The following is a 26,589-nucleotide window of genomic DNA, read 5'->3' as shown; positions in this document are numbered from 1 at the left end:
GGGAGGCAGTTGAATAGGTGAGCTGTAACAGCTCGGCAGTAGCCACCTGCATGGTTGACCTGCAGGCCACCACGGCCAACCTTGTAACCAAGGTGGATTGCCTTAGTGAGGCAGTAAAGGCAAACACCACTGCGGTTCAGGAGGAAGGGAGACGGAGGCAGCAGACTGAGAGGGCTAACCTCACCAGACAATTGAGGATGCAGGCCCAGACAAACCTGGTCCTCACCAGGATATCCGCTGCCTTGGAGGCCAGGCAGCCGTCACCTGGCAGGAGTGGGCCACCTGCAGAAGAGCCACCTCCCGAACAACCACCCCCCCAGGCTCCGCCCAGGCAGCTGAGGAACCAATCAGCTGCCACCAGGCGCAGCCAAAGGAAGGCTAAATAAAAGCCTTTTTTTTTTGCTCAGGTGATGAGTTTTTGATTTTCTATTATTGCTCTGGTGATGAGTTTTTTATTTTCTATTATTGCTCAGGTGATGAGTTTTTGATTTTCTATTATTGCTCTGGTGATGAGTTTTTTATTTTCTATTATTGCTCAGGTGATGAGTTTTTGATTTTCTATTATTGCTCAGGTGATGAGTTTTTTATTTTCTATTATTACTCAGGTGATGAGCTTTTTTATTTATTTCTTTGCTCGGGTGATGAGTTCCTTTGATTTCTGCCAGCACACGGTGAGGAGTGCTGCTTCAGTGTGACTGGTGTGTGAATGGGGGGGGTGTCACTCCTGCTGGCAAAGGGGTGTCACCCTCTGCCGTGTGAAAGGTGTATGAATGTACAGTGACATAATTGGAGCCTTGGCGTGGCGTTGCTGCTCCAAAGTCCCGTGCGGTGTACTTTGGTCTAATCCAATTAGATGAAAATGTCATGTGTGTGTGCTAGGGACCCCAGTGGTGTGCATGCATGCATTCTACTTGTGCCATGATTAATGTGTGTTTTTAACGTGAAAATATCTCTTCTGTGAGGCATCTTCTGATTGCGGCTCCCACAGCAGACGGGTTATCCTCAGTTAGGGGGGGATTGTGTGGCTCAGGGGTCAGGTCATCACGTAGATCAATCTGCAGGCCCTTTCTCACGGAGTAGTTGTGCAGAATGCAACATGCCCCGATGATCTGGCACACAAAGTTTGGGTCATACAACAGGGTACCCCCAGACTTATCCAGGCATCGGAAACGGGACTTCAGGAGGCCAAATGTGCGTTCCACCACTCCACGGGTACGTGCATGTGCTTCATTGTATCTTCTCTCTCCTGGGGTTTGGGGAGTCCGGTATGGAGTCAGGAGATGAGGTCCAAGTGCATATGCAGAGTCACCTGGAAGGAAAAAGACAGGAGGTTGTTAGTCGTGCATATGCCCCTCATGATGTCTGCATCATGGGGGGGACAGTCCTGCCTGACACCCATGTCACTCACCAACCAGCCAGGTGTCCCCATACATGTTCTGGTCAAAATCTGTTGGGATGTCGCTTTGACGATATATGAAGCTGTCATGGCTGGATCCTGGGTGTTTGGCACGGACGTGCCATATGAGGCATTGGGCATCGCCTATCACCTGGACATTGATTGAATGCCAGTGCTTCCTATTGCGGTATATTTGCTCTGTCTCACGGGGGGGGGGGGGCCGTAGTGCCACATGTGTGCAATCAATGGCCCCCACGGTGCGTGGGAATCTGTCAATTCTATAGAAATCCTCCATTGCCTTCTGCTGCAGATGCTGCTGGGTGGGTCTGATGAAGTGGTGGGACATCTGACATCTGCTCATGGTGGTTTGTGACATCCCAGCCACAGCTCCACTTGTGCGCTGAAAAGATCCACTGGCAAGGAAATGCAGTGTTGCTAATACATTGACCAGTGGCTGCACTGCATGTGCACGATGTGTCTTGCTGGTGATGTCATCCTGCAGGGTTCTGGCTAAATCCAGGATGGCTCCACGGCTGAATCTGTAGATGCGATACACCTCTGCTTCCCCCATGGCAAAGACGTTCATTCGCGTTCTGTAGATCCGCTCCCGTGCCCTCCTACGAGTCCGTGGACACATTAGTAGTGCTAGGACCACGCCTGCCCCTGGCATGTTGGCACACAGATGTGTTGTCCTGCAAGTGTGGGTGCTCGGCTTGCTCAGCTCGTCCGTAACGCTGCTGCTGTAGCTGCTCTCCAGCTGACCTGTGTCCGTCTGGTGCAAAGTTATTCCACGTTTTTGGTGGAATAACTTTAGGCCTGACGTAACACTTGCGCGCACCGGGCTTAGCCTACGTCCGGCGCACTGTGATTCGCGAATCGCCGTATCTCCGTAATTTGCATATTTAAATAGGAAATCAATGCAAGCGGAAGATGCGTCACGCCTAAATATGCGCCCGGCTTAGAAAAGTTGCATCGGTCGGAGAAAGCCTATTTTCAGGCGTATCTTGTTCTGTGGGTACGGAACAAAAGCGCGCCGGCGCATATTTACACCTACGCCGCGTATCTGTAGATAAGCCGGCCTAACTCTTTCTGAATCTACCTAACAGTAATCACACCTCCTTGATTAGTCACCACAGTGAGAAATCTCCCAGTACTGTGGTTATCAGGAAACAGACAACCAGGAAGTGTCCAGAAGAGAGAGGAATTACAGCAACATCAAAGCAAAAACTAACAATGAGGACATAAAACCAGGACTGCAGTAAGGTAAAGGAAGCTATTTAGCTAAAAAAAAATTCCTTTAGTGAACCTTTAAGAGTTGTTTAATAAATAAGGCTGCTACGGCCTATTTTCCCCAACTTCCGGTGTGGTCTCAAATTAATGAGGTAATGGGTTGGAGGTTGTGGACAAAAGGGGGTTGTGGTAAAAGGAGGTTGTGGTAAAAGGAAGTGCATCTGCAATAGTCAAGCGATTCAGTGATAACAGCAGCGTGGATCGAGGGGAGAATAGGACAGCCGACTTCACAGACTGACATGCCTACAGCTCTGACATGGAGAGTGAGTGGATTGTTTTTAAGCATTTATTTTATTAAAAACTTCCACACCAGCAGCTGCCTGTCACCTCTCTCTCTACCTTTTGATTGCTCTGCAATTGCTCCACCAACCCGCTGCTCCGATCCCCCTGCTGTTCGGGTCCCCCTATGTGCTGGGGCTTAAAAGGAGGCCCCATGGTACCCCTCGTGGCAACCCTACCCCGCTCCTCCGAGGTACACTGGTCACTAAATACTGCACGCATAGCAAGGGGTGGGGCCAGAGCGTCAGTGGAACTCAAGGCCCGGGCTGGTCTTTGATCCAAAAAGAAAGCAGCACTGGCTGCACACCGCTGATGATTTTCAGTGTCGATTTGCGGGCATAACGGGCGGCTCTGCTTTGGGCACCTAACAGTGACAGGGCCCTGGGCAGCTTCCCTGTTTGCCCTGCGGTAAAGGTAAGGTGGACCTTTTCTGGACAGACCTTGTATGTCACATAACTGGGAACTCAGATCATTTTGAGTTAAAGTCCAAACTCCAGTAGAATAGAAAAATTCCCTTTTGCAAAGTGGCCCTCACTCATTTAGTGTAAGGCTCGATTTACACTAATGCGTATTTTGATGCATTTTGCAGAAATGCAGGGAATTTTTTTAACATGAGTTCCTATAGAACACGTTCACATTAATGCATTTTTATGCATCTGTGTTATTGGAAAGGATCAGGGACTTCTCCCACAAAATGAAGAGTTTTGCATGTAATAGACTTCAATAGACCCGCATCCAAAACACGCTTTTACCGTGATCTGTGTTTTGCGTTTTGTGTTTTTTTTAGCTGTACATTCACTGTATATGACTGGTTGCTAAAGAAGAGGGGCCCTTTTACAAGGGGCCCCCCGATCCCAGCCTCCCCCCTATATGTGAATAGGTAGGGGTACATTGTACCCATTCACCACAAAAAAGTAGTGTAGTGTGAAAAAATACAGTAGACAGTTTTTGACAAGTATTTTTTTAAAAATTAGGGCTGGGGAAATTAAAGATAAATTCCTCGATTAATCTTTAATTCTTTTGATCGATCAAAATTCTTGACGTCACCGGACAGCCTGGACAGTGAGACTTACCCTGCTGGATGCAAGTAAACTGCACCCATTGGATTGAGGTACCTTTGTATTTGTGGATAAGCATACCTCCCAACTTTTTAACTTCAGAATGAGGGACACTTGAGGGAGGAAGCGACCGACGGCGCGCTACGTGCACTACAGCAAAAGTGGGCGTGCTCAAACTCTTAACAGTGGGATGGGCTTAATGGACATGGTTGAACAAAAGGTTAATGCAAAATTTGACCTGGGCACCCCCCACAACCAACTTCCACCGCATGCCAAGATACTCCAAGTGGCTAAAGAGACATTTCAGATCTTTATTTACATACTGAGAGGATTATTTTAAAAATAATTTGTATGTCAAAATGTGGACAGTTTCTCCAAAATCTTTTGAATACTCTGGAGCAGGGGTAGGCAACAGCTCTATCTGAACTGGCAGAGGAGTCAGAGGGCCTGGGCAGCAGAAATAAGAGTAACCTGGACAGGGGGGCAGCATGTACAGGAACCAACCCCTCCATTTTCCTCCTGCAGCCTCTGAATGCCATCTCCTCCTCCACCAGATTTCAGCTGTTGCAGAAGGAAAATGGAGGGGGGTTGGTTCCTGTGTATGCTGCACCTCCTGTCCAGGTGTAGGACCTAAATGCAGGGATGCCCAACCTTTTGAAGAGCGATGGCTACTTCAGCAACTTGGTAAAGAGTCATGGGCCACAATGAGTGGAGCATGAAGATGATCCGCTCAGATGGAAGAGGATGTATCCTCTTCTGTTTTTTTTTTACCGGATCAGATTAGAGGTAGGCAAGTGTACATGGACACAAAACTTCTGCCACTCCATAGAAGTGAATAGAGGGTCCGATTGGGCCCACCTGTAAAACAGACAAGCGGACCCGATTGGATTGATCGTATGAAAGGGGCTTAAAGCGGGGGTTCACCCTTAGAGGGCACTTTTCCCCCTTAGATTCCTGCTCGTTTTTACTAGGGGAATCAGCTATTTATTTTAAAATATGTGCAGTACTTACCCGTTTACGAGATGCATCCTCTCCGTCGCTTCCGGGTATGGGCTTCGGGAATGGGCGTTCCTTCTTGATTGACAGTCTTCCGAGAGGCTTCCGACGGTCGCATCCATCGCGTCACGATTTTCCGAAAGAAGCCGAACGTCGGTGCGCAGGCGCAGTATAGAGCCGCACCGACGTTCGGCTTCTTTTGGCTACGAGTGACGCGATGGATGCGACCGTCGGAAGCCTCTCGGAAGGTTGTCAATCAAGAAGGAACGCCCGCTCCCGAAGACCCATACCCGGAAGCGACGGAAGAAGATGCAGCTCGAAAACGGGTAAGTACTGCTCATATTTTAAAATAAATAGCCGATTCCCCTAGTAAAAACGAGCAGGAAGCTAAGGGGAGAATTTTTTTTTTTTTACAAATGGGTGAACTCCCGCTTTAAGGCTGCTTTCGCACTGATGGGTGCAGCACAGTGTACCTGTGGCTTTCCTGTGGTCAGGGCCGGATTAACAAGGGGGCTGATGGAGCTGCAGCTCCAGGCCCCTTTCTCAAGATAGGCCCATTTGCCCAAAAAAAAAAAAAAAATTCAGAAAAAAAAAAGATCGACTTTGGGGGGTTGTAGCTCGACGACCAGAGGTCACAGAAACCCCACATTTGGGGAGTATGCAGTTGAAGACCTACCCCACAACTGGTCAAAATATGGGACGGCTATCATTTATGGTTCCGGAGATACGGGCCTGCTTGCACAGCCTGTCAGAAGCTACATTCAGAGCGGCCAATATAAATACAAGCTGACACACTGCAGCAGACTGATAGGATCACAGTGCTTATAATAATTATTTGTATATTACTCATGGTAATTGGCCCCTTGCCACCCCGGCCAATTCTGACACTTCTCTACTACATGTAAAAATCATCATTTGTTTTTTGCTAGAAAATTACTCTATGGTGGTCTTTGCACTTTTTATGTTGCACGGTATAGAGCTGCACGATTCTGGCTAAAATAAGAATTGCGATTTTTTTGCTTAGAAGATAGATCACGATTCTCTCACGATTCTTGCGGCGTAACATCATCTTTCACATTAAAACAAAAAAAAAAACCTGGATTACTGTATTTTGGAGGTCAAAAGGAAAAACGAGGAACGTGATATTTAAATGCTCTAGCTTACAGCAATCAATTGATCTAATAAAAAACGAACCTTTAGTGTTCCTTTAAGTGGTTAAATTTAGTTACAATGTTAGTTAGTTACAATGTTTCATTTTGTTTACAAACTTGGTAGACTGCCCAGATTTTTTCTTTACACACAGAAGTTTATCCCTTTGATCTAAGAAGGAAGCGTTAGTTACAATGTTTCCTGTTAAAAACTTGGCAGACTGCAAAGATATTTTCACTTGTTATATGAAAGAATCAGCAAACTCTGCATTGGAGATCGTCAGGGGGGTTGAATCGAAGTCACGATTTTTTTAACGATTAATTGTGCAGCTCTAGCACGGTATTTGCGCAGCAATTTTTCAAACATGTTTTTTTGGGAAAAAACAGTTTTATTCATTAAAAAAAACACTAGTTAGTTAAGTTAGCACAATTTTTTTGGTATCCTAAGCAATGCTTTACATTTTTTTTAGGTTACATGTTTAGAGTTACAGAGGAGGTCTAGTACTAGAATTATTGTTCTCGCTCTAAAGATCGTGGCGTATGTAACCTGTGTGTATCTGGCTCTGATACTACCAGTGCCTACCCAGTCACTGACTAATATTTCTCCCCAGCCTGTCCCCACACACCCTCGCACCTGCTGACCTGTGGATGGGGGAATCACTCCTGCAGTGTTATTGTGATGTGCCAGTGAGTACAATGATCAGTATTGCTAACTATAGCTGGCAGCACTGATTGTTTTGGGAAAAACCTAACAGGCTGGTTGTACTCAAGTCAATTAAGAGATTGACTTGTGTAAAACCAGCTAGCCCATTCATAGATTGACTATGGCTGGTCTCTGCATAATTGGCGTAATTTCAATCCATGTATGACCCGCTTAACCACTACGCAGTCCCTAAATATCCTTCCACGCCTGTACATAGTGCTCACTGTCATACTCTCCACACTCCTCTCCTGTACATAGTGCCCACTGTCATACTCTCCACACTTCTCTCCTATACATAGTGCCCACTGTCATACCCTACACACTCCTCTCCTGTACAGAGCGCCCACTGTCATACCCTTCACACTCCTCTCCTGTACATAGTGCCTGCTGTCATAAACTTCTCTCCTGTACATAGTGCCCACTGTCGCACCCTCCACACTCCTCTCCTGTACATACTGCTCACCGTCATACCCTCCACACTCCTCTCCTATACATAGTGCCCACTGGCATACCTTCCACACTCCTCTCCTATACATAGTGTTCACTGTCATACCCTCCACACTCCTCTCCTATACATAGTGCCCACTATCATACCGTCTACATTCCTCTCCTGTACATACTGCCCACTGTCATACCCTCCACACTCCTCTCCTGTACATACTGCCCCATAATACCCTCCACACTTCTCTCTGGTACGTACTACCCTCTGTCATACCCCCACACTCTTCCTGTACATACTGCCCATTGTCATACCCTTCACACTCCTCTCCTGTACATAGTGCCTTTTGCCGTACCATTTGCACTCCTCTCCTGTACATATTGCCCACTGTTAGACCCTCCACATTCCTCTCCCTCACCTGCATATACTTCCCACTTATATACCGTCCATACTCCTCCCCTATGTCGCTTACCCACAAAAACAGTTCTTTAAAATTATACTGAATACCCTCAATGTTACCAGCTCTAGAATGGACACACTTTTGTTAGTTCAACTAAAGGAAATCTCAGTTCTCATATTTGTTCTGCCCCATTATTAGTACTCATTTAATTTTGTGATTACTACTATGATGTATAGAGGAACATCGGGGATCTCAGCTACTCTAAATATAGCACTTATATAAAAAAGTGTCCCTGAAAATATTTTTTAAATGTTGGCAACTGTGCACTTAGGCACTGCCCAAGGACCACTGGGTCAGTAGGGGGCCCCATGAGAGGCTCCTGGGATCCTGTGATAATAAAGCTGTAGTAAACTTTCCTGACATTACTACTTTTTAGAGGCCCTGAGGTAGGTTATGCCACAATGTACAAGTATGCACAGCATATTAGCACATTAGTGTACACTTAAATTTTCAGACTGAGCCCTCCAGTGCTGCGCTGTGATGAATCAGGCGGGGCCTGGGCGCTTCCATCATCACCCGGTCTTCCTTCTGGGTTCTGTGTCTTTGGTCACTTGCCTTGGCCGGGCTGCGTTCATGTCATTCCCACGCATTTATTTATTATTTATAAAAGGCCCCACCAAAATCCTCAGCACCAGGCCCATGATGTTCTTAATCTGGCCCTGCCTGTGGTTTAGTTGCCATAGAATTCTATTATATACTGCAGGTGTGATGGATGTACTTTCTGAAAGTGCACCAAACCTGCAGGTAATAACAGAAGTCTATTGCTCAGTGCAGGAAACTCGCAGGTGTACTGTGCTGCACCTGCGGATCAGTTCGAAAGCAGCCAGTATAGCCAGTGTAGAGAACAGACATGTCCATTGCTGTTTGATTTTAATTAAAAACTGACCTAAATCTTCACTTCGTCAGGATTCCTGCAGGTATGGCTGGCTGCTGCTGTCCTCCAGGGTGGGTATTGCTGGTGGCTGCTGTCCTCCAGGGTGGGTATGGTTAGCGGCTGCTGTCCTCCAAAGCGGGTATGGCTGGTGGCTTCTGTCCTCCAGAGCGGGTATGGCTGGTGGCTTCTGTCCTCCAGAGCGGGTATGGCTGGTGGCTGCTGTCCTCCAGGGTGGGTATGGCTGGTGTCTGCTGTCCTCCAGGGTGGGTATGGTTAGCGGCTGCTGTCCTCCAGAGCGGTTATGGCTGATGGCTGCTGTCCTCCAGGGTGGGTATGGCTGACGGCTGCAGCTGTTGTCCCCCAGGGCGGGTATGGCTGGTGGCTGTGGTTGCTGTCCCCCAGGGTGAGAATGGCTGGTGGCTGCAGCTGCTGTCCCCCAGGACGGGTATGGCTGGTGGCTGCGGCTGCTGTCCCCCAGGACGGGTATGGCTGGTGGCTGCAGCTGCTGTCCCCCAGGATGGGTATGGCTGGTGGCTGTGGTTGCAGCTGCTGTCCCCCAGGACGGGTATGGCTCGTGGCTGCAGCTGCTGTCTCCCAGGACGGGTATGGCTGGTGGCTGTGGCTGCTGTCCCCCAGGACCGGTGTGGCTGCAGCTGCTGTCCCCCAGGACGGGTATGGCTGCGGCTGCTGTCCCCCAGGACGGGTATGGCTGGTGGCTGCAGCTGCTGTCCCCCAGGACGGGTATGGCTGATGGCTGCAGCTGCTGTCCCCCAGGATGGGTATGGCTCGTGGCTGCGGCTGCTGTCCCCCAGGACGGGTATGGCTGGTGGCTGCTGCTGTCCCCAAGGCAGTTATACCCACCCTGGGGGACAGAAAGCCAGCCAGCCATACCCATGCTGGGGGACAGAAGCTGCAGCCACCAGTCATACCCACATGTGGCCCACAGGCTAGTGGCTGAGCACCCATCACATAATGTGACAGGGAGGTGGAATGGGCCCCTGGAGTGTGGGCCCAGCACTATGCCAGTTCGGCGGTCCCTTTATGTCCACAGGGGTCCCACTGCTGCCTGCACACTACAAGTCCCAGCATGTTCAGAACTTACCCCTCCCCATGCTGGCTCCTGTCACTCCAGGGGAAATCCAGGGAAGCCTCCATTTTAATAGAAGCCCCCAGCCCTGTCAGTTTCCTGGACAGTACTGTAGAATGTACTCTAGTCACTCCATCCTCCACAAACATGCTTGCTTGTAGGATCTACGAGGCCAAGAGAGATCAGCAGGGATTGAATTGGAGGTGAGGAGACAGGACCATCTCGTGGAGGGGGTGGGGCCAGCTCACGTAGGAGGCAGGCCAGCTCGCAAAGGGGCGGAGTCAGCTCACGGAGGGGTCGGGGCCAGCCCATGCCGGTGACACACCTCTGCAGAACACCGGAACGAGCTCACGGAGTGCACATCCAGCCAGTTTGTCCACCAATCCCTGGCTGTGCTGGATTATCACACTAATGCCGGTCCTACTGAGCCAGAACTATCACATAATGAACATAATTATGCGAGGAAATTACGCTATAGGGCAGGACAGCGGAACAGAGGTGTGAATGCAGGAAAGTCCCGCCCAATCCGGGGATTGTTGGGAGGTATGGAGCAGGAGGATGCATCAGGCTCCATCAGGGGAAGGGGGCAAAAATAACCATCGTTTTCCTGTCCTAAGCAGTTTTGTGCAGACAATTCTTTGTGTATCGGCAACATGTGTTCTGTGCGAAAGACTGTTCAGTTCTTCAGGGTATATTGTCAATAAAATGCGATCATGTCTGCTTCCAGAAAATGTAAACACTCTGGTATGTCTGTGTGACTGGCTAAAGTGATGCCTACTTGCCTAGGATAAAGTGACTGACAGTCAATATACTAGATATGTTTTATAATTAAAGTTAAAATAACTTTCTATGTTTTTCTTAAAGTTTAATAATAAAAAAATACTTACGTCAGTGCTACAGTTTAAATTTAAAACGTATTTGTGTGAACTGTGAAGTTAAGTCGTGGATTGTGGAAACTAACTAGTGACGGGTGATTGTACATAGTGTATACCACATTTACCACTGACTAATTCAGAGTTGCAATGCAAGGAGATCAGCTAAAAGTAGTTGGATCTGTATGTGCCTTATAATTATTAGTCGATTAATCGATTAAAAAAAAATCGATTGATCGAACACAAAAATTTTAATCAGTAACAGCCCTATTAAAATATCTTCTTCTTCCCCGCTTCTTCCTCCAATCTTCCTCCATCTTCTCCCACAGCTCCTCCGGGCTTCTCCTTCTCCCGCTGCTTCTTCTGCTCGTCTTCTTTCTCCTATCTTGTTTGTCCGGTGGGCTTCTTCCTCTGCCACCGCTCCCGCGGATGACCCTCCTCCAATGCTGCGTTCCTCTGATCTGTCCACGCCGATGTCAAGTAGATAACGATGGGGACGTGGCCATCGAATGATGCCATCCAGAGGCCCTGCCCCCTTGTGCCATCATGGACCCATCATGCCCTGGGCGGTGATGTCACAAGGGGTGGGGCCTCCAGATGACCCCACCCCCATGTTGAGGGCATGCAGCCTGTTTTGGTTCAGGAGAAGGGGGGCGCTCCCTCGTCCCCTCCCTTTCCTTATCTTATGGGCTGCATGCTCGTATAAGGGTCTGGTATGGACTTTGATGGGACACCATGCCATTTAAAAAGAAAAATTGGCATGGGGGTCCTCTCCGAAACCATACTAGACCCAAGGGCCTGGTATGGACCTGGGGGGGACCACACGCTGTTTTTGTTTCACAATTTTTTTAGCCGGCAATTCTTTTTTTCTTACATTCAGCTGTCAGCAGGGAAGCACGCTGACAGCTGATAAAACATCAGTTGTTAAAGATACGGCAGCTGGCTTCCCGGCCCCCTCCTTAGCAACTATATACAGTGTAAAAAAACGTAAATCGTGGCAAAATCGCGGTAAACGCGCATGTCCAAAAAAGCGGCAAGCACCGCAAAAAGCACTGCAGAAATGCTCAAAAGTAACATGCCTCTGCCCAATCAACAAGCCGGCGGCAGGGGAGCAGAGAGATGACATCTCTCACTGCCCGCGCCTGCATCCCTGCAGTAACTTCCACCCTTACTGTGCAGGCAGCAGAGAGATTACATCATCTCTCTGCTGCCCGACTCTGACAAGCAAAACACCACCTTAGTGTCAGGAACTTTGGGGTTAAAAGAATATACGTACAGGTTTTTTTATATTTTACGCATATTACATATTTTTTTCATGTTTTCCATGTCCATGTATATTTAGCAGAAGAAACACCATTTTGTGTCTTAGGTTGAGTCACAGTTCAAAACCTGTGAATAAGGCTTTTTACCAGAATGTCTTTACAAGAGACTGGATGCCTATCTGTGCCATCTCCCAGGTTGTAAATCACAGGTTTAGGACTCCCAGAAAGATAAACAAGATGAAAGGCCTTACACAGCATAACACAGAAACTTTTAGCCAGATTCAGGTACACGTGCCTATCTTTAGGCGGGCGTAGCGCATCTCATATACGCTACGCCGCCGTAAGTTAGAGAGGCAAGTACAGTATTCACAAAGAACTTGCGTCCTAAGTTACGGCGGCGTAGTGTAAATGGGCCGGCGTAAGCACTCGTAATTCAAAGTAGGCTGTAGTGGGCGTGTTGTATGCTAATGAATTGTGACCTCACGTAAATGACGCGCCTAACGAACGGCGCCGTCCATGAACGTATTCCAGTGCGCATGCTCAAAATCACGTCGCAAATAGTCAATGCTTTCGACGTGAACGTAACCTACGCCCAGCCCCATTCTGAATCGGCTTACGTAAACAACGTGAAATTCAACGGCTGTCCCGAAATCAATACTTAACATTGGCTGCGCCATCTTTTTGGTGGTTTATCCATCACGCCTGAAAACGCCTTACGTAAACGGCGTATCTTACTGCGACGGGCGTGCGTACGTTCGTGAATAGGCGTATCTTCCTCATTTGCATATTCTCGGCATAAATCGCCGTACATGCCCCTAGCGGCCAGCGTAAATATGCAGCTAAGATACGACGGCATAGGAGACTTACGCCGGTCGTATCTTAGCAACAGAGAAGCGTATCTCAATTTGAGCATACGCTTAAAGATACGACGACGCGGATTCGGACTTACGACGGCGTATCTACTCATACGCCGTCGTAAGTCTTTATGAATCTGCCTAATAGTATTGTCTTTGTATAGTGAGGCCTGGGGGCTCACCCACTAATAAGCCATCGTATTATATCTTAAATAGTAGTGTTTCTTTATAATGCCTTAACAATATATGTGTATTAGTAATTCATATATAAACCTGTTTAATACCTAGACATTACTAGGGTCCCAAATATAAGATCCTATAATAGCTTAAAAGTATTAGACTGCTTTGATCAAATTTCCAGTATCAGTTCAAAGGAACTTCCCAAAGCATCTGTGCTGACCATAAAACCTTATCTCAATCATAAACTGAGAAGTGGCCGAAATGTCTGGGTTCGTTGTCATTTTGTTTGACATATAAAACAATTTATGATGCTATACCAAGATTCAGGTCACAGGGGGACATAAATCATGATCAACTCGGATTGACCCTATCATGAGGAATAATTCCTTATACACCACTGCCCCCTACAGGTTAATATTGGCATGTTTCAAGATAGCCATATCCTTGGTTGCTAAGGGCAGCTGACCTAACATAGTATCATGTGACATCGCCAGTCACGTGATAGTGAAATACACACCCACTTCTTTGGGGAGATAAAAAGTGAGGACAGACAGGATCTGTGATGGGGGAGATCTGAGGAGGCTGGCTTGATCTGTGGATCTGATCAGGGAGAGGCTGATGGGATCTCGAGGCTGATGGGAGCTGATCTCTGGAGGGCTGATGGCTGGAGCCTGATCTGATCTCTGATCTCTGAAGGAAGCTGGAAGGCAGACATTGACCGCAAACATGTAGCAATAGTTAACAGAAGTCCTTCATTAGGCCTTTCCATTCTCAAACAGGAAGAACTCAATTACTGTTAATGTATAATTTTGATTATTTACCTTTTGGTAATTAGACGATTTTTCACATACACACAACTGAAACCATTTAAATATACTTGGCAAATATAATTTGGGAGTTGGTTATTTCTAACTGCAGTATGAGATAATTATTCCAAATATTAAAGACATACATATTACGTTTGTCTTTGAAAAGCTAAGTGCCAACGATGGTAAATCAGTTTTAGAATGAGGTATGTGAAAATAAATTCTTCCTAAATTTAAAATTAAGCTTGTTTGTATTGCAAAGCTTACACGTACAGTACAGACCAAAAGTTTGGACACACCTTCTCATTCAAAGAGTTTTTTTTATTTTCATGACTATGAAAATTGTAGATTCAAACTGAAGGCATCAAAACTATCAATTAACACATGTGGAATTATACATAACAAAAAAGTGTGAAACAACTGAAAATATATTTCATATTCTAGGTTCTTCAAAGTAGCCACCTTTTGCTTTGATTACTGCTTGGCACACTCTTGGCATTCTCTTGATGAGCTTCAAGAGGTAGTCACCTGGCGCAGCACCCCATCACTCTCCTTCTTGATCAAATAGCCCTTACACAGCCTGGAGGTGTGTTTGGGGTCATTGTCCTGTTGAAAAATAAATGATGGTCCAACTAAACGCAAACCGGATGGAATAGCATGTCGCTGCAAGATGCTGTGGTAGCCATGCTGGTTCAGTATGCCTTAAATTTTGAATAAATCCCCAACAGTGTCACCAGCAAAGCACCCCCACACCATCACACCTCCTCCTCCATGCTTCACGGTGGGAACCAGGCATATAGAGTCCATCCGCTCACCTTTTCTGCGTTGCACAAAGACACAGGGGTTTCTTTAGCTAGCAGATATCCTACCATGAAGGCCTGATTCACACAGTCTCCTCTTAACAGTTCTAGAGATGTGTCTGCTGCAAAAGGTGGCTACTTTGAAGAACCTAGAATATGAAATATATTTTCAGTTGTTTCACACTTTTTTGTTATGTATAATTCCACATGTGTTAATTCATAGTTTTGATGCCTTCAGTGTGAATCTACAATTTTCATAGTCATGAAAATAAAGAAAACTCTTTGAATGAGAAGGTGTGTCCAAACTTTTGGTCTGTACTGTATATATAAGTAGTAGCAAGAGATCTGTTTGTCATTGAGAAGAGATAATACAATGTCAAGGTACAAGCCGCCAGGTTTTAAATACGCCAGGATGATTTAAATAAGGCCTATGAATATACCTTGTCATATAATGTAAATATTATCTGAACATTCAACCATCGCTTATCTTTGATTGTAGAAGCATATCAATTATTTGTTTCATCACGAATTGTACCTGATTTTAATTGTTGCACTATATCTTTAGTTAATAAATATATATATTTTAAATATTCAGTTGTGTTGCTTGTCCTCAAAATAGCACGGATAAAAGAATTTTGATATCTTGTATTGTAGGAAAATTGTATATCTCCCAAAGCACAGATTTACATATTTCCATAAATATAATAATATTTTATAGTTCAGTATAAACATTCTGACGGTATATGTAGGCTCTATGCCGAGATACGTCAATGGTTCTTACATTAGCAAGTGACAATCTGCAAGGTGTGGCAGGTGAGGTGGCAAGTGACAATCTGCATCTGGTGGCAGGCAAGTGACATTCCACAATTTGTGACAGGTGACGTGGCAAGTGACAATCTGCAACATGTGGCACTGGCAAGTGATAAGCTGCATCTGGTGGAAGGTGACGTGGCAAGTGAAACACTCGGGGCTCCCACGGATTCTGCATTATGGAGAGTTGGACCCTTTCATTTTATATTACAATGTAATAATATAAATAATGCGCTTCAATCATCCTGACACCATAACAACCATGGTGCCCTGATGATTGAATCGCTAAACCAGTAATTTCCCTGATAAATTGCCCCCCCAAAAAAATATTTTCTGGTAGTGCCCCTCCCGAGAATAGACTCTGGATCCACCCCTGTAGAGGAGAGCACTGTGGTGTGGTTTGGTGTGTTGATACATACACTGAAGCTGGTGCGAGGGTCTTGTCTCTTAATTTACCATCTCCCTGGGATTCCACCTACTTTCTCAAGTATGTTGGATTGTCAAGAATAACAATTTTTTGTATTGCTGATATAATGCTGATATTATAAAATGATGTGACCATGATTGCAGATCTCCTTTAATACATTAACATATCCATTGATATCACTGTTTCTTTAGTACAGATGGTGCAGTTTTATCTCCATACCTGTGTGATTGCACCTTCTCTGTCATGGCTTCATCACGAAGGGTCCCTAAATGATTGCTTACATCCTCCACAATGTCTGCCTTCACACCCTAGAAAAGAGAGATTTCTCAGATTCTGTTAAAGGCCAACTCCATGCACCTCTATTTAATTTTTTTTTACTTTTTAAACCCTTAAAGTAGATTTGCAGTTAAAATATGAAGACTTGATAGATTATAGAGAATATTATATATTAGAAATATTAATAATGCTGAAACAGTAACCAAAACAAATTACCTCTCTGCACTTCCTGGTATGTGAATGTGCCTAGACACTGCTACCTCCAACTGCTAGCCACAGGAGATTTGGAGAGAGATTTGATGATGTCACTGCTGTGCTGCCCAACATTTTTCTCGCTGGCGGGTCTAACACAAAGAAGCGAAAGCCCTGCCTCTATCAAAAATTTCTGCTTCTGCACAGAGACACAATGCAGAACAAGGCATTTTAAGTCTGTAAGTTTCCATGAGCAGGGCCCTATGAACCTTTTGTATTGAATTATATTTTACCTGTACGCTTCATCGGAAAGTGGCTATGACAGACACCATTCCCAGTATTATGCCTCCACCCCTTCTTATGCTTTGCCATTTAGTGTAAAAAGCAGTCTGTTTATGCCATGGCCCTGTTTTTTGACTGGCAAAGCAGGAGGGAGTGGAATCACAGAACAAGAACTGGTATCTTTCAGAAACACCTTTCTGGTGCAGCTGGGAGCTGGAACCACAATGTTGCAGTACACTACGCTGCAAAAATAAATATACAGAGCATATTATACAATATATTGCAGTGCAATGTACACTTTTTTGTGCATTGAGGTGCCTACTGCAGTGCATTACACAAAATATTCAATACACTGTGAAAAACTAAAATATGCTGAAAAAACAGAACAGTTACTTGGAAAGATGCTGGGTACATCTTTATTGTATGTTTCATACTGCAGCAGTTCATTTGGAACCACTGATCAATGTTTGTTTAGATGTTAACTCTTATCCTATTTCCAAGACAATATGGCGAGCTTGCAACCAGAAAGGGAAATTATAGGGGACCCTGAGAATCCAAAACCAGTGTGTGGGCAGGGCCACCATGCCTGTGTACATGGGGGTACCTTTGCCTGTGTACACGCTCATCAGTGCCCGGAACCAGGCGCACCGTGTTCATGTGAAAATCATCATTATGGTGGTACCTTCTTAGGGATGAGCCATACACCACGTGCAGTAATAAATGTACAGTGTTCCCCGGTGACATGTCTTGTCCCATGCCACTTCACACCTGGCTTTACAAATATTGCATTTGAGGGACAGTGCTGAGCCCATGCCCACCCCTCCAGTTCAGCATACCTCTGCCATCTCACTCCCAGTGACAGAATGGGGTCCCGCCAAGAACAAACGTCTAGAACATACATGCTCTAGATAATAGCTCCTTCTCTCTGTACCATGCGGCCAGGTACATGAGGTCTCTGTACCATAGAATTTGGTCCTGGTTACTTTGAGGAACTGACCGCTAGGGGGAGACGGCCAGAACACTGACCCCCCTTGCTACCAGAGGACCTGTCACTCATGCCAGGTCCCACACTTCTGACCAGCTGCTATTCACTCTTCACTAGTTCCTGGTTACTCATAGTAACTCCATTTCTCCTCTGACTTGTCATGCCAAGTTAACTTTTGTAGTGGTTTTGTATCTTACCTCATATGTGATTTACAGGTTCCTTATCGCACTATGTACCACCATGAACCTCTTGAATAACTTCAGCGGAAGCTCACGAATAGTTCAAGTACTTTACTGAGAATGTCTGTGGCAAAGATAGTACATGTATAACACAGTTCCTATCCTGGCTGGCTAAGTTAAAGCTGCCCAGGTATACCATAGAAAGGCATAAGTCCAATAATGGCATCATCCAAAGCTGGCAGATTCCTCCAAGGCTCCGATATTCTTGCAGGACTACATAACGCAGCAGCCTTTCCTCAGCATTCCATATGCAGGCTCCAGCTCTATAGGGCTCTGCCTTTCCCCTATTTATATGTGGAAGTAAGGCAGAAGGGAAGGACCCAAAAATCCTGGTAAGAGTTATAACACAGTTAACCCCTTCCCAGCCTGGGCAGACTACCTCACTCACTGAAAAAACATTACCACTTGTAGGCGCCTGCCTACAAGCAGCCTAAAGTGGTTGTAAACCCTTACAACCACCTTTTTGCTACAGGTAAGCCTATAATAAGGCTTACCTGTAGCTACCCCGGATATCTCCTAAACCTGCACGTTTCCCCTTCCCTCCCTCTGTCTTTTCTTTTCTGTCTTTTCTCCTTGTGCCTCCCCCCTTTTTACTCCTTTTCTTCATCTCCCACTGCCTCTTGACCTACCACTTGCTATGTATGCTGTATCCGGGTTTCCACCAATATTATACCTTTTATCACAGAGATCTACGCACAATCCCCCTTCTCCGCCGCAGGGGAATTTAGTTGGGTGTCCCGGGTTCGTACATGACTCCTTATTCATTGGGCAAGCCATGTTTGCTACTTATGTATTATATGCTGTAATCTTACTATTTTTGAATCATATTTTGTTTCTATGTTTCTTATTTTATCATTTGTTCCATAGATTGGCTCTCCTGAGGAAGAGGTTTTCCGCGAAACTAGTAGAGAGTAGACCCTGACCAATCTATAAATTGAAAATCACAGATATCTCTTGGGGGCACCCTAAGCATCATTTTTTCCCCTTTTAAAATGTTAACTGTATATTTGTTTTTTATCTGTAATAAACTTTTTTTCAGTACTGAGATAGTCCATTAATTCCCTGGGTGGGAACGATATAGGCTTAGCTTCCGCAAATATTCCCCTGCCCTTACCCACTCCTGTTTTTCTTTAGTAATCCGGATGATGGTACGTTGTTATGAACCATTATGTTTCTTTATGTTAGGCTATACTCCAAATTTCTTCACCATTCAGGATTCAGACGCAGGGGTTCAAACTTCATTCAGCACTCAAATGAAAAACATACTGAGGCACCTGGCTCTCTCTTGTCAGCATTTCCTCTGCTTGCCCTCAACAGATTTAGCAATTATTTCCAGCCCCCTGGGCTCACTGGCTTCCGTAGTCTTCCTGACTGTCAAGGCTGGCCAGCCTTTCCTAGTCCCTGGGCAAAGAATCCCCCTAACACGGGCTGCAGTCTCCCACATGGCAGACAGCTTTCCAGACACAGGTCTGTCTTCATACAGCAGCAGCAGCAGCAGTAACAAGCTGCACACACTCCACCTACCTCAACCCACTGCTCTCACCAGTCCCACGTTATATGGGCTGTGGGCACACAACCTGCTGGCTATCCACAAGACCCAGACACGGGGTTGGAGATCTATCCCACCCAAGTCTCTGAGGGATCTCCAAACTACAGAGCCCCATCCGGAACTAGCAAAACCCGGAGAAAGCTGCCAGAGTAGATTTCTCCTCTCAAAATAACTGCTCTGTAGCCTTGCAGTTATCTGACATACAAACTCTGGCCGGGATTCAGAGAGATTGTCGTATCTTTAGTGCGGTGTAACGCATCTGCTATGCGCTACGCCGACGTAACATAGAGTGGCTCGTACTGTATTCAGAAAGGACTTGCTCCCTTTCTTAAGCCGGTGTAACGTAAAATGGCCGGCGTAAGCCCGCCTAATTCAAAGTAGCAAGGCCGTGGGCGTGTTGTATTTAAATTAACCGTGACTCCATGTAAATAAGTGGCCGAACGAATGGCGCATGCGCATGCATGCTCACAATCACGTCGAATTTACTCCATAACATACGCCGGATCAATGCCTGTGACATGAACGTAACCTATGTCCAGCCCCATTCACGTACGACTTACGTAAACAACGTAAAAATATACGCTTGTTCTGACGTCCATACTTTGCATTACCTGCGCCTAATATAGCAGGGGTAACTTTACGCCGGACGTAAGCCTTACGTAAACGGCGTAGCTAAATCCGACGGGCGCAAGTACGTTTGTGAATCGGCGTATCTAGGTCATTTGCATATTCGACGCGTAAATCTACGGAAGCGCCCCTTGCGGACAGCGTAAATATGCACCCAAGATACGACGGCGTAGGAGACTTACGTCGGTCGTATCTTGGCCAAATTCAGGCGTATCTGGTTTCCAGAATACGCGTAAAGATACGATGGCGCACTTTTGGACTTACAACGGCGTATCTGGAGATACGTCGTCGTAAGTCCTTTCTGAATCCCGGCCTCTGTGTCCTTATATCATCCCTTTCCATAGTGATGGAGCATTGTTCTGTCACTATATATATATATATATATATATATATATATATATATATATACACACATACATACATACATACATACATATGTAGCACTACCTCCGGAGGAGCTGCTGGTTTGTTTTGGGTGGCACATTTACCTCGTGGCTCTCCAAATTCCTAGGGGTGTATGATGCATATAGCGGTAGTAAAGAAATGTCCAAGACAGGTGTCTTTTTCTGTGCTCTTTATTACCCAGCCAGGTAAAAACAATAAAACTTGTGGTGAAGAAGGTAGAGTTGAAAGGAGAAGAAGAATAGCAAATTCAGGCGGAGCAATAGGGAAACAGTCCTGCTCCCACGTGTAACACTTCTTGCGCCACTCCTGCTTGAGTGGAAATAGCTAGTGTTGCTCACGAATATTCGCATTGCGAATATTCGACTCGAATATAGCATATTCGAGAAATCGCGCTATATTTCGAATTTCGCGGTGAATATTCGCAATTCCGAATATTCGCATTTTTTCAATTTGATTTTTAAAACAGATCACATCCTATCGACGTCTAAAAGCATTGCTGGTATGATTAGAGACCCTGGGCCGAGTAGCTAAGCTGAGGCGATCCTTTTATGTTGCCAAATTGAAAAAAAAAAAATTGCGATTTTTCGCTATTGCGAATGCGAAAATTATTGCGAATTTTCGATAACTGTGGTAGGAGAACTCTGATTGTCTCTGATGCAAAAGGGGGGGGCTTTGTGTATGTTTCTGTTATGAATATTTGTATGTTTGATATTATTTTTTTTTGTAAGAAGGAAAAAATTGCGCATACCTTAAAAAAAGGGGAGAATACAGCAGCAACTCAAAAATGTTATACAACATAATTTAATACAAGACAGAAAATGGAGTCGCTCTACAAGAATAAAAAATATGTCTAGTGACAAGACATGTGGGCAAATTATAAAATAAGCAAGCGCAAATAACTTGTGAAATACACAGTGAAACAAATATATAAAGAAACATAGTCCCAATAATAGAAAAATAATCTTTCATAAAAATGTCTTTGATATGTGAAGTGAAAAAAAGTCCAAAGCATGCAGCATGAACGTGTTCAATCTTCAAGGTGTTTGATTGACAAACGGCTGTGACAGATGGATAGAGTAAAGAATCACCACCAATGCAAAACACTTTTTATTTTCTATTGTAAAATATCAAGAATATTCTGAGCCAATCAGAGTGCTCCTTCTGCATTTGCCGAATATTCGCAATTATTTTGTATTGTAAAATATCAAGAATATTCTGAGCCAATCAGAGTGCTCCTTCTGCATTTGCCGAATATTCGCAATTATTTTGTATTGTAAAATATCAAGAATATTCTGAGCCAATCAGAGTGCTCCTTCCGCATTTGCCGAATATTCGCAATTATTTTGTATTGTAAAATATCACGAATATTCTGAGCCAATCAGAGTGCTCCTACAGCATTTGTCGAAATTGCGCAGTAAATATCGCATTCGCATGTTGCGATATTTCGATAAAATATCACGAATATTCTGAGCCAATCAGAGCGCTCCTCCAGCATTTCTCGAAATTGCGCAATAAATATCGCATTCGCATGTTGCGATATTTCGATAAAATATCACGAATATTCTGAGCCAATCAGAGCGCTCCTCCAGCATTTCTCGAAATTGCGCAATAAATATCGCATTCGCATGTTGCGATATTTCGATAAAATATCACGAATATTCTGAGCCAATCAGAGTGCTCCTACCGCAGTTATCAAAAAATCGCAATTATTTTCGCATTCGCAATAGCGAAAATTCGCAATCATTTCATTTCGATAAAATATCACGAATATTCGAATTTAGCGAATATATCTCGAATATTCGAATATATATTCGAGATATATCGCGAAATCGAATATGGCATATTCTGCTCAACACTAGAAATAGCGTACCTGGACAGGCCTCTCTCACTGACCTGGCAGCCAGAGTATCGCTCGAACCTTTAAGGAAAAGTCTCTGCCACAGACCCTCCTGGAATGAATTGGAAGCTTTTGGGAGAAGTCTCTGCCACAGACCCTCCTGAAATGGATTCAGTGAGAAAACCTCTGCCACAAGCCCTCCTGATTGTGATTACGGAGATAAACCTCCTTGGTAGAATTTAGGGTTGTCCAGATACCGATACCAGTATCGGTATCGGGACCGATACCGAGTATTTGCGCTAGTACTCGTACTCGCGCAAATACTCCCGATACCAAAATAGAATACTTTTTTTTTTGTGACATCGAACACAAATTGGATGGCACCATTGGATGGCACTGATAGGTGGCACTGGCATTGATTGAATGGCACTCATAAATGGATGGCACTGATAGGTGGCACTGGCATTGATTGGGTGGCACTGATGAGATGCACTAATAAGCTGCCTCCCTGCACTGATGCACTAATGGGCACTGATCTGCACTGATAGGTGGCACTGGCTAGCTGCACTTTTGGGCACTGGCACCGATGAGCTGCACTGACAGTGATCACTCCTTCAATGACATGTAGTTTTCCAGTACCGTATGCTAAAAAACAGCCCCACACCATGATGTACCAGTTCTTCATAATTCTAAAGAAAATATCTTTGGTCTGTATTGTGGTTTGAAAACGGTCACATGACATTAAAAAAAAGTATCGGTATTCGGTATCGGCGACTACTTGAAAAAAAGTATCGGTACTTGTACTCGGTCCTAAAAAAGTGGTATCGGGACAACCCTAGTAGAATTACGCCTGGATCTCCTACAAGTTGCTTTCAGGTACTGACTGACAGGTGACCAGCCTCCCAGTGTCTGGATACCTCGATCCCCGGTGGTTTGTCGAGACCCTTTTGGATCGCCAGCCTTTCATTGGCTCTCCTCAGATGGACTCCCCACCAAACAGCTATACCGCTTGGGATCTTCAGGATTGGGAACCCAGTCGAAAACAGGAACTCCGCGTAGCACGCACGCCCCGGCCCGGTAGGCCATAATCCCGGGGTACCATGGTGCAGGCACCCTAAAGGTGGATGCCGCACTTGAAGACCCAGAACTAATGGCGTCTTCCCCATAAATACCCAGCCCCCAGCATGCACAGCGTGGCCCAACCCTCCTGATTGGCTGCTGGGGAAGAGCACCCAAACCTTGACTCCACTGCTGCCACCTACTGTCTTGGGGTGGGAAGAGCACCCTAGCAACAACAGAATGAGCCCACAGCACAGCCAAGCTGAGACAGAGACCCAATTTGAACACATTAACCAGATCAGAGTTTAACTAACACCCTGATCTCCCTCTAAATTTAAATAGCATCGGTACTTTGAAGTAACCAGGCACTACACATACATGATTCTGCACAGCAAGGCCACCCTGTAGCAATAAATCTGCTATAGGGCAGTAGCAAAACAGTTGACTTTTCATAATTTGAGAGTAAAAAACAATATTGTAGATGCTGACACACTTATGTCAAATTCACATACCCTATTAGGGCAGATAGCACTTACGATCTATGGCCCGGATTCAGATACAATTGTGTATCTATCGGCGGGCGTAACGTATCTCAGATACGTTACGCCGCCGTAACTTAGGGCACAAGTTCCGTATTCATAAAGAACTTGCGCCCTAAGTTACATCGGCGTAGCGTATGTGGTCAGGCGTAAGCCCGCCTAATTCAAATGTGGATGATGTGGGCGTGTTTTATTTAAATTAATTGTGACCCCACGTATTTGACGTTTTTTTACGAACGGCGCATGCGCCGTCCGTGAAAGTTTCCAAGTGCGCATGCTCCAAATTACGCCGCAAACTGTCAATGCTTTCGACGTGAACGTAACTTACGTACAGCCCTATTCGCGAACGACTTACGCAAACGACGTAATCGACGTAAAATTCAACTCTGGCCCGACGTCCATACTTAACATTGTGTACGCCTCATAGACCCAGGGGTAACTTTACACCGGAAAAAGCCTAATGTAAACAACGTAAAAAAATGGCCGGGCGGACGTACGTTTCTGAATCGGCGTATATACCTAATTTGCATATTCCTTGCGTAAATCGACGGAAGCGCCACCTAGCGGCCAGCGTAAATATGCAACTAAGATATGACGGTATAAGAGACTTAGGCCAGTCGGATCTTAGCAAAATTCCGGCGTATCTTGTTTTCTGAATACAGAAAAAAGATACGCCGGAGCATCCTAGAAGTTACGCGGTGTATCAATAGATACGCCAGCGTAACTTCTTTCTGAATCCGGGCCAGTGTTTTTACAGTTATTGATCTGGCTAACATTTTTTTTTTTTTTTTACATTCAGATTTTTGGTACTTTTATGTTTTTGCTTTTCAAACCAAGGAGTATGAGTGCACTTTTCAGTTGCTAGGATGAATTTCCTCCCCTTCTTAGTAAGCTCAAGGACATTTTGAATCAATGGACACTTCGGCATGACCATACAGTATTGCTGTAATTAATTATGATGTGACATCAGGAAAATTTGTAAGACGGAAACAAACTGCTTGCTGTGCATCCTAGCTACAACTAACAACAGCATGCAAAGAGAACTTGTAATATTGCCAGGAAAGGTTGTCTTGGGACACTGAACTTCACAAGGTACACAACACTGAGGACAGAGTAAGGCTGCATTTACACAACAGCGTTCTGAATCACGGGCAGATTTTCCGTGAATCTGCCCACGATTTGAAATCACCAATGTGTGAATGACAAATCGCGGAACGTGCATTTGAGATGCTATTCATTTGAATGACATCTCAAATCGCGGTGCGGGTCTGCCGCGATTGTAGTGCGATAAAATACACTGCAATCGAGGTAATCCGCATCGCAGGAAGCATGTCGCCCAAAAGAAGCTCATGAACTTTTTTTGGGTGACATGCTTCCCGCGATGCGGATTGTCGTGATTGCAGCAAGTTTTATCGTGCAAGAATCGCGGCAGACCGGTACCACGATTTGAGGTGTCATTGCATTTGTCATTGCACTGACAAGCGTCTCAGCCAATCAGCTTCACCGGTTCTGGTTACCGGTAACCTGATTGGCTGAAGCGTCATCGAGGGCGCAAGAAGACATCGAGGGATGGTGGAAGCAGGATGGCTGACCCCAGAAAGGTAAGTGATGGGCGGGGAGGGGTCATTTTACAGGGCACAGTGGCAGCATTTTACATGGCACAGTGGCTAAAATTGATGGGCACAGTGGTTATAATTGATGGGCACAGTGGTGACAATTGATGGGCACAGTGGTGACAATTGATGGGCACAGTGGTGACAATTGATGGGCACAGTGGTGACAATTGATGGGCACAGTTGCTGCGTTTGATGGCATGGCACAGTGGCTGCGTTTGGCATGGCACAGTGGTGACAATTGATAGCCACAGTGGTGACAATTGATGGCACAGTGGCGATAAATGATGGCACAGTGGCTGTGTTTGATGGCATGACACAGTGGTGACAATTGATGGTACAGTGGCAACAATTGATGGCATGGCACAGTGGCGACAATTGATGGCATGGCACAGTGGCTGCCTTTGATGGGCACAGTGGCTGCCTTTGATGGGCACAGTGGCTGCCTTTGATGGGCACAGTGGCGACAATTGATGGGCACAGTGTCTGCCTTTGATGGGCACAGTGAGGATGCAATTGTTTTTTTTTTCATTTGTTTGCACCCCCCCCCAACAATTTTGAGCACCAGCCGCCACTGCCCCTCACATAAGTCACACTCCCATATCACCTCTCTCACCCTTCTGCTTCTCTTAACTTCTGGAGATATTTTCACAAATCCAGGACCGCCATAAATTACCTTTGGCCAACATACCCAGCACCCTCCATCCTCTAATAGCAGCCGCAATCCACACAATCTCATTTCTATTCCTCTTCAGCCTAGAGCCAGCCTCCCCTTCTCTTGTGCCCTTTGGAATGCCTGCTCTGTTTGTAACAAACTCACCACCTTTCATGACCTATTTATCACAAACTCCCTGAACCTACTTGCAATTACTGAGACCTGGATTCAAGAATCTGACCTTCCTTCTCCTGCTGCTCTCTGCTATGGTGGCCTCCTGTGGACTCACACTCCCAGGCTTAGTGGACGGAAAGGAGGTGGTGTTGGAATCCTCCTATCCCCTCAAAGCACTTTTCAGGTTCTTCATCCACCCCCCTCTCTGTCCCTCTCCTCATTTGAAGCTCACTGTATTTGTTTATTTTCTCCAGTTTTATTGAGAATTGCTGTGATCCATCTGCCTCCTGGACCAGTATCAAGCTTCCTTGACTTCTCTGCCTGGCTACCCTACATTCTCTCTTCTGAAATTCTGACAATAATTCTTGGTGACTTCCACATCCCTGTTAATCGTAACACTCTCGCTACTTCTAAAC

At 45.5% G+C, this 26,589-nt stretch overlaps 1 protein-coding gene across 1 annotated transcript in view; it reads right to left on the bottom strand.

Moving 5' to 3' along the window:
* LOC120929305 (sterol O-acyltransferase 2-like) overlaps positions 1 to 26,589 on the bottom strand; it is a 243,464-nt gene that overhangs the window by 193,149 nt on the left and 23,726 nt on the right. The window contains exon 3 of the mRNA XM_040340633.1: positions 15,961 to 16,049. Within this exon, the coding sequence (XP_040196567.1) occupies positions 15,961 to 16,049 (89 nt within the window). The remainder of the gene's footprint in view (positions 1 to 15,960; positions 16,050 to 26,589) is intronic.

This window comes from Rana temporaria, chromosome 2 (genome assembly GCF_905171775.1).
Source record: "Rana temporaria chromosome 2, aRanTem1.1, whole genome shotgun sequence".
NCBI classification, from domain to species: domain Eukaryota; kingdom Metazoa; phylum Chordata; class Amphibia; order Anura; family Ranidae; genus Rana; species Rana temporaria.
This window is presented reverse-complemented; position numbering and strand designations above follow the sequence as displayed.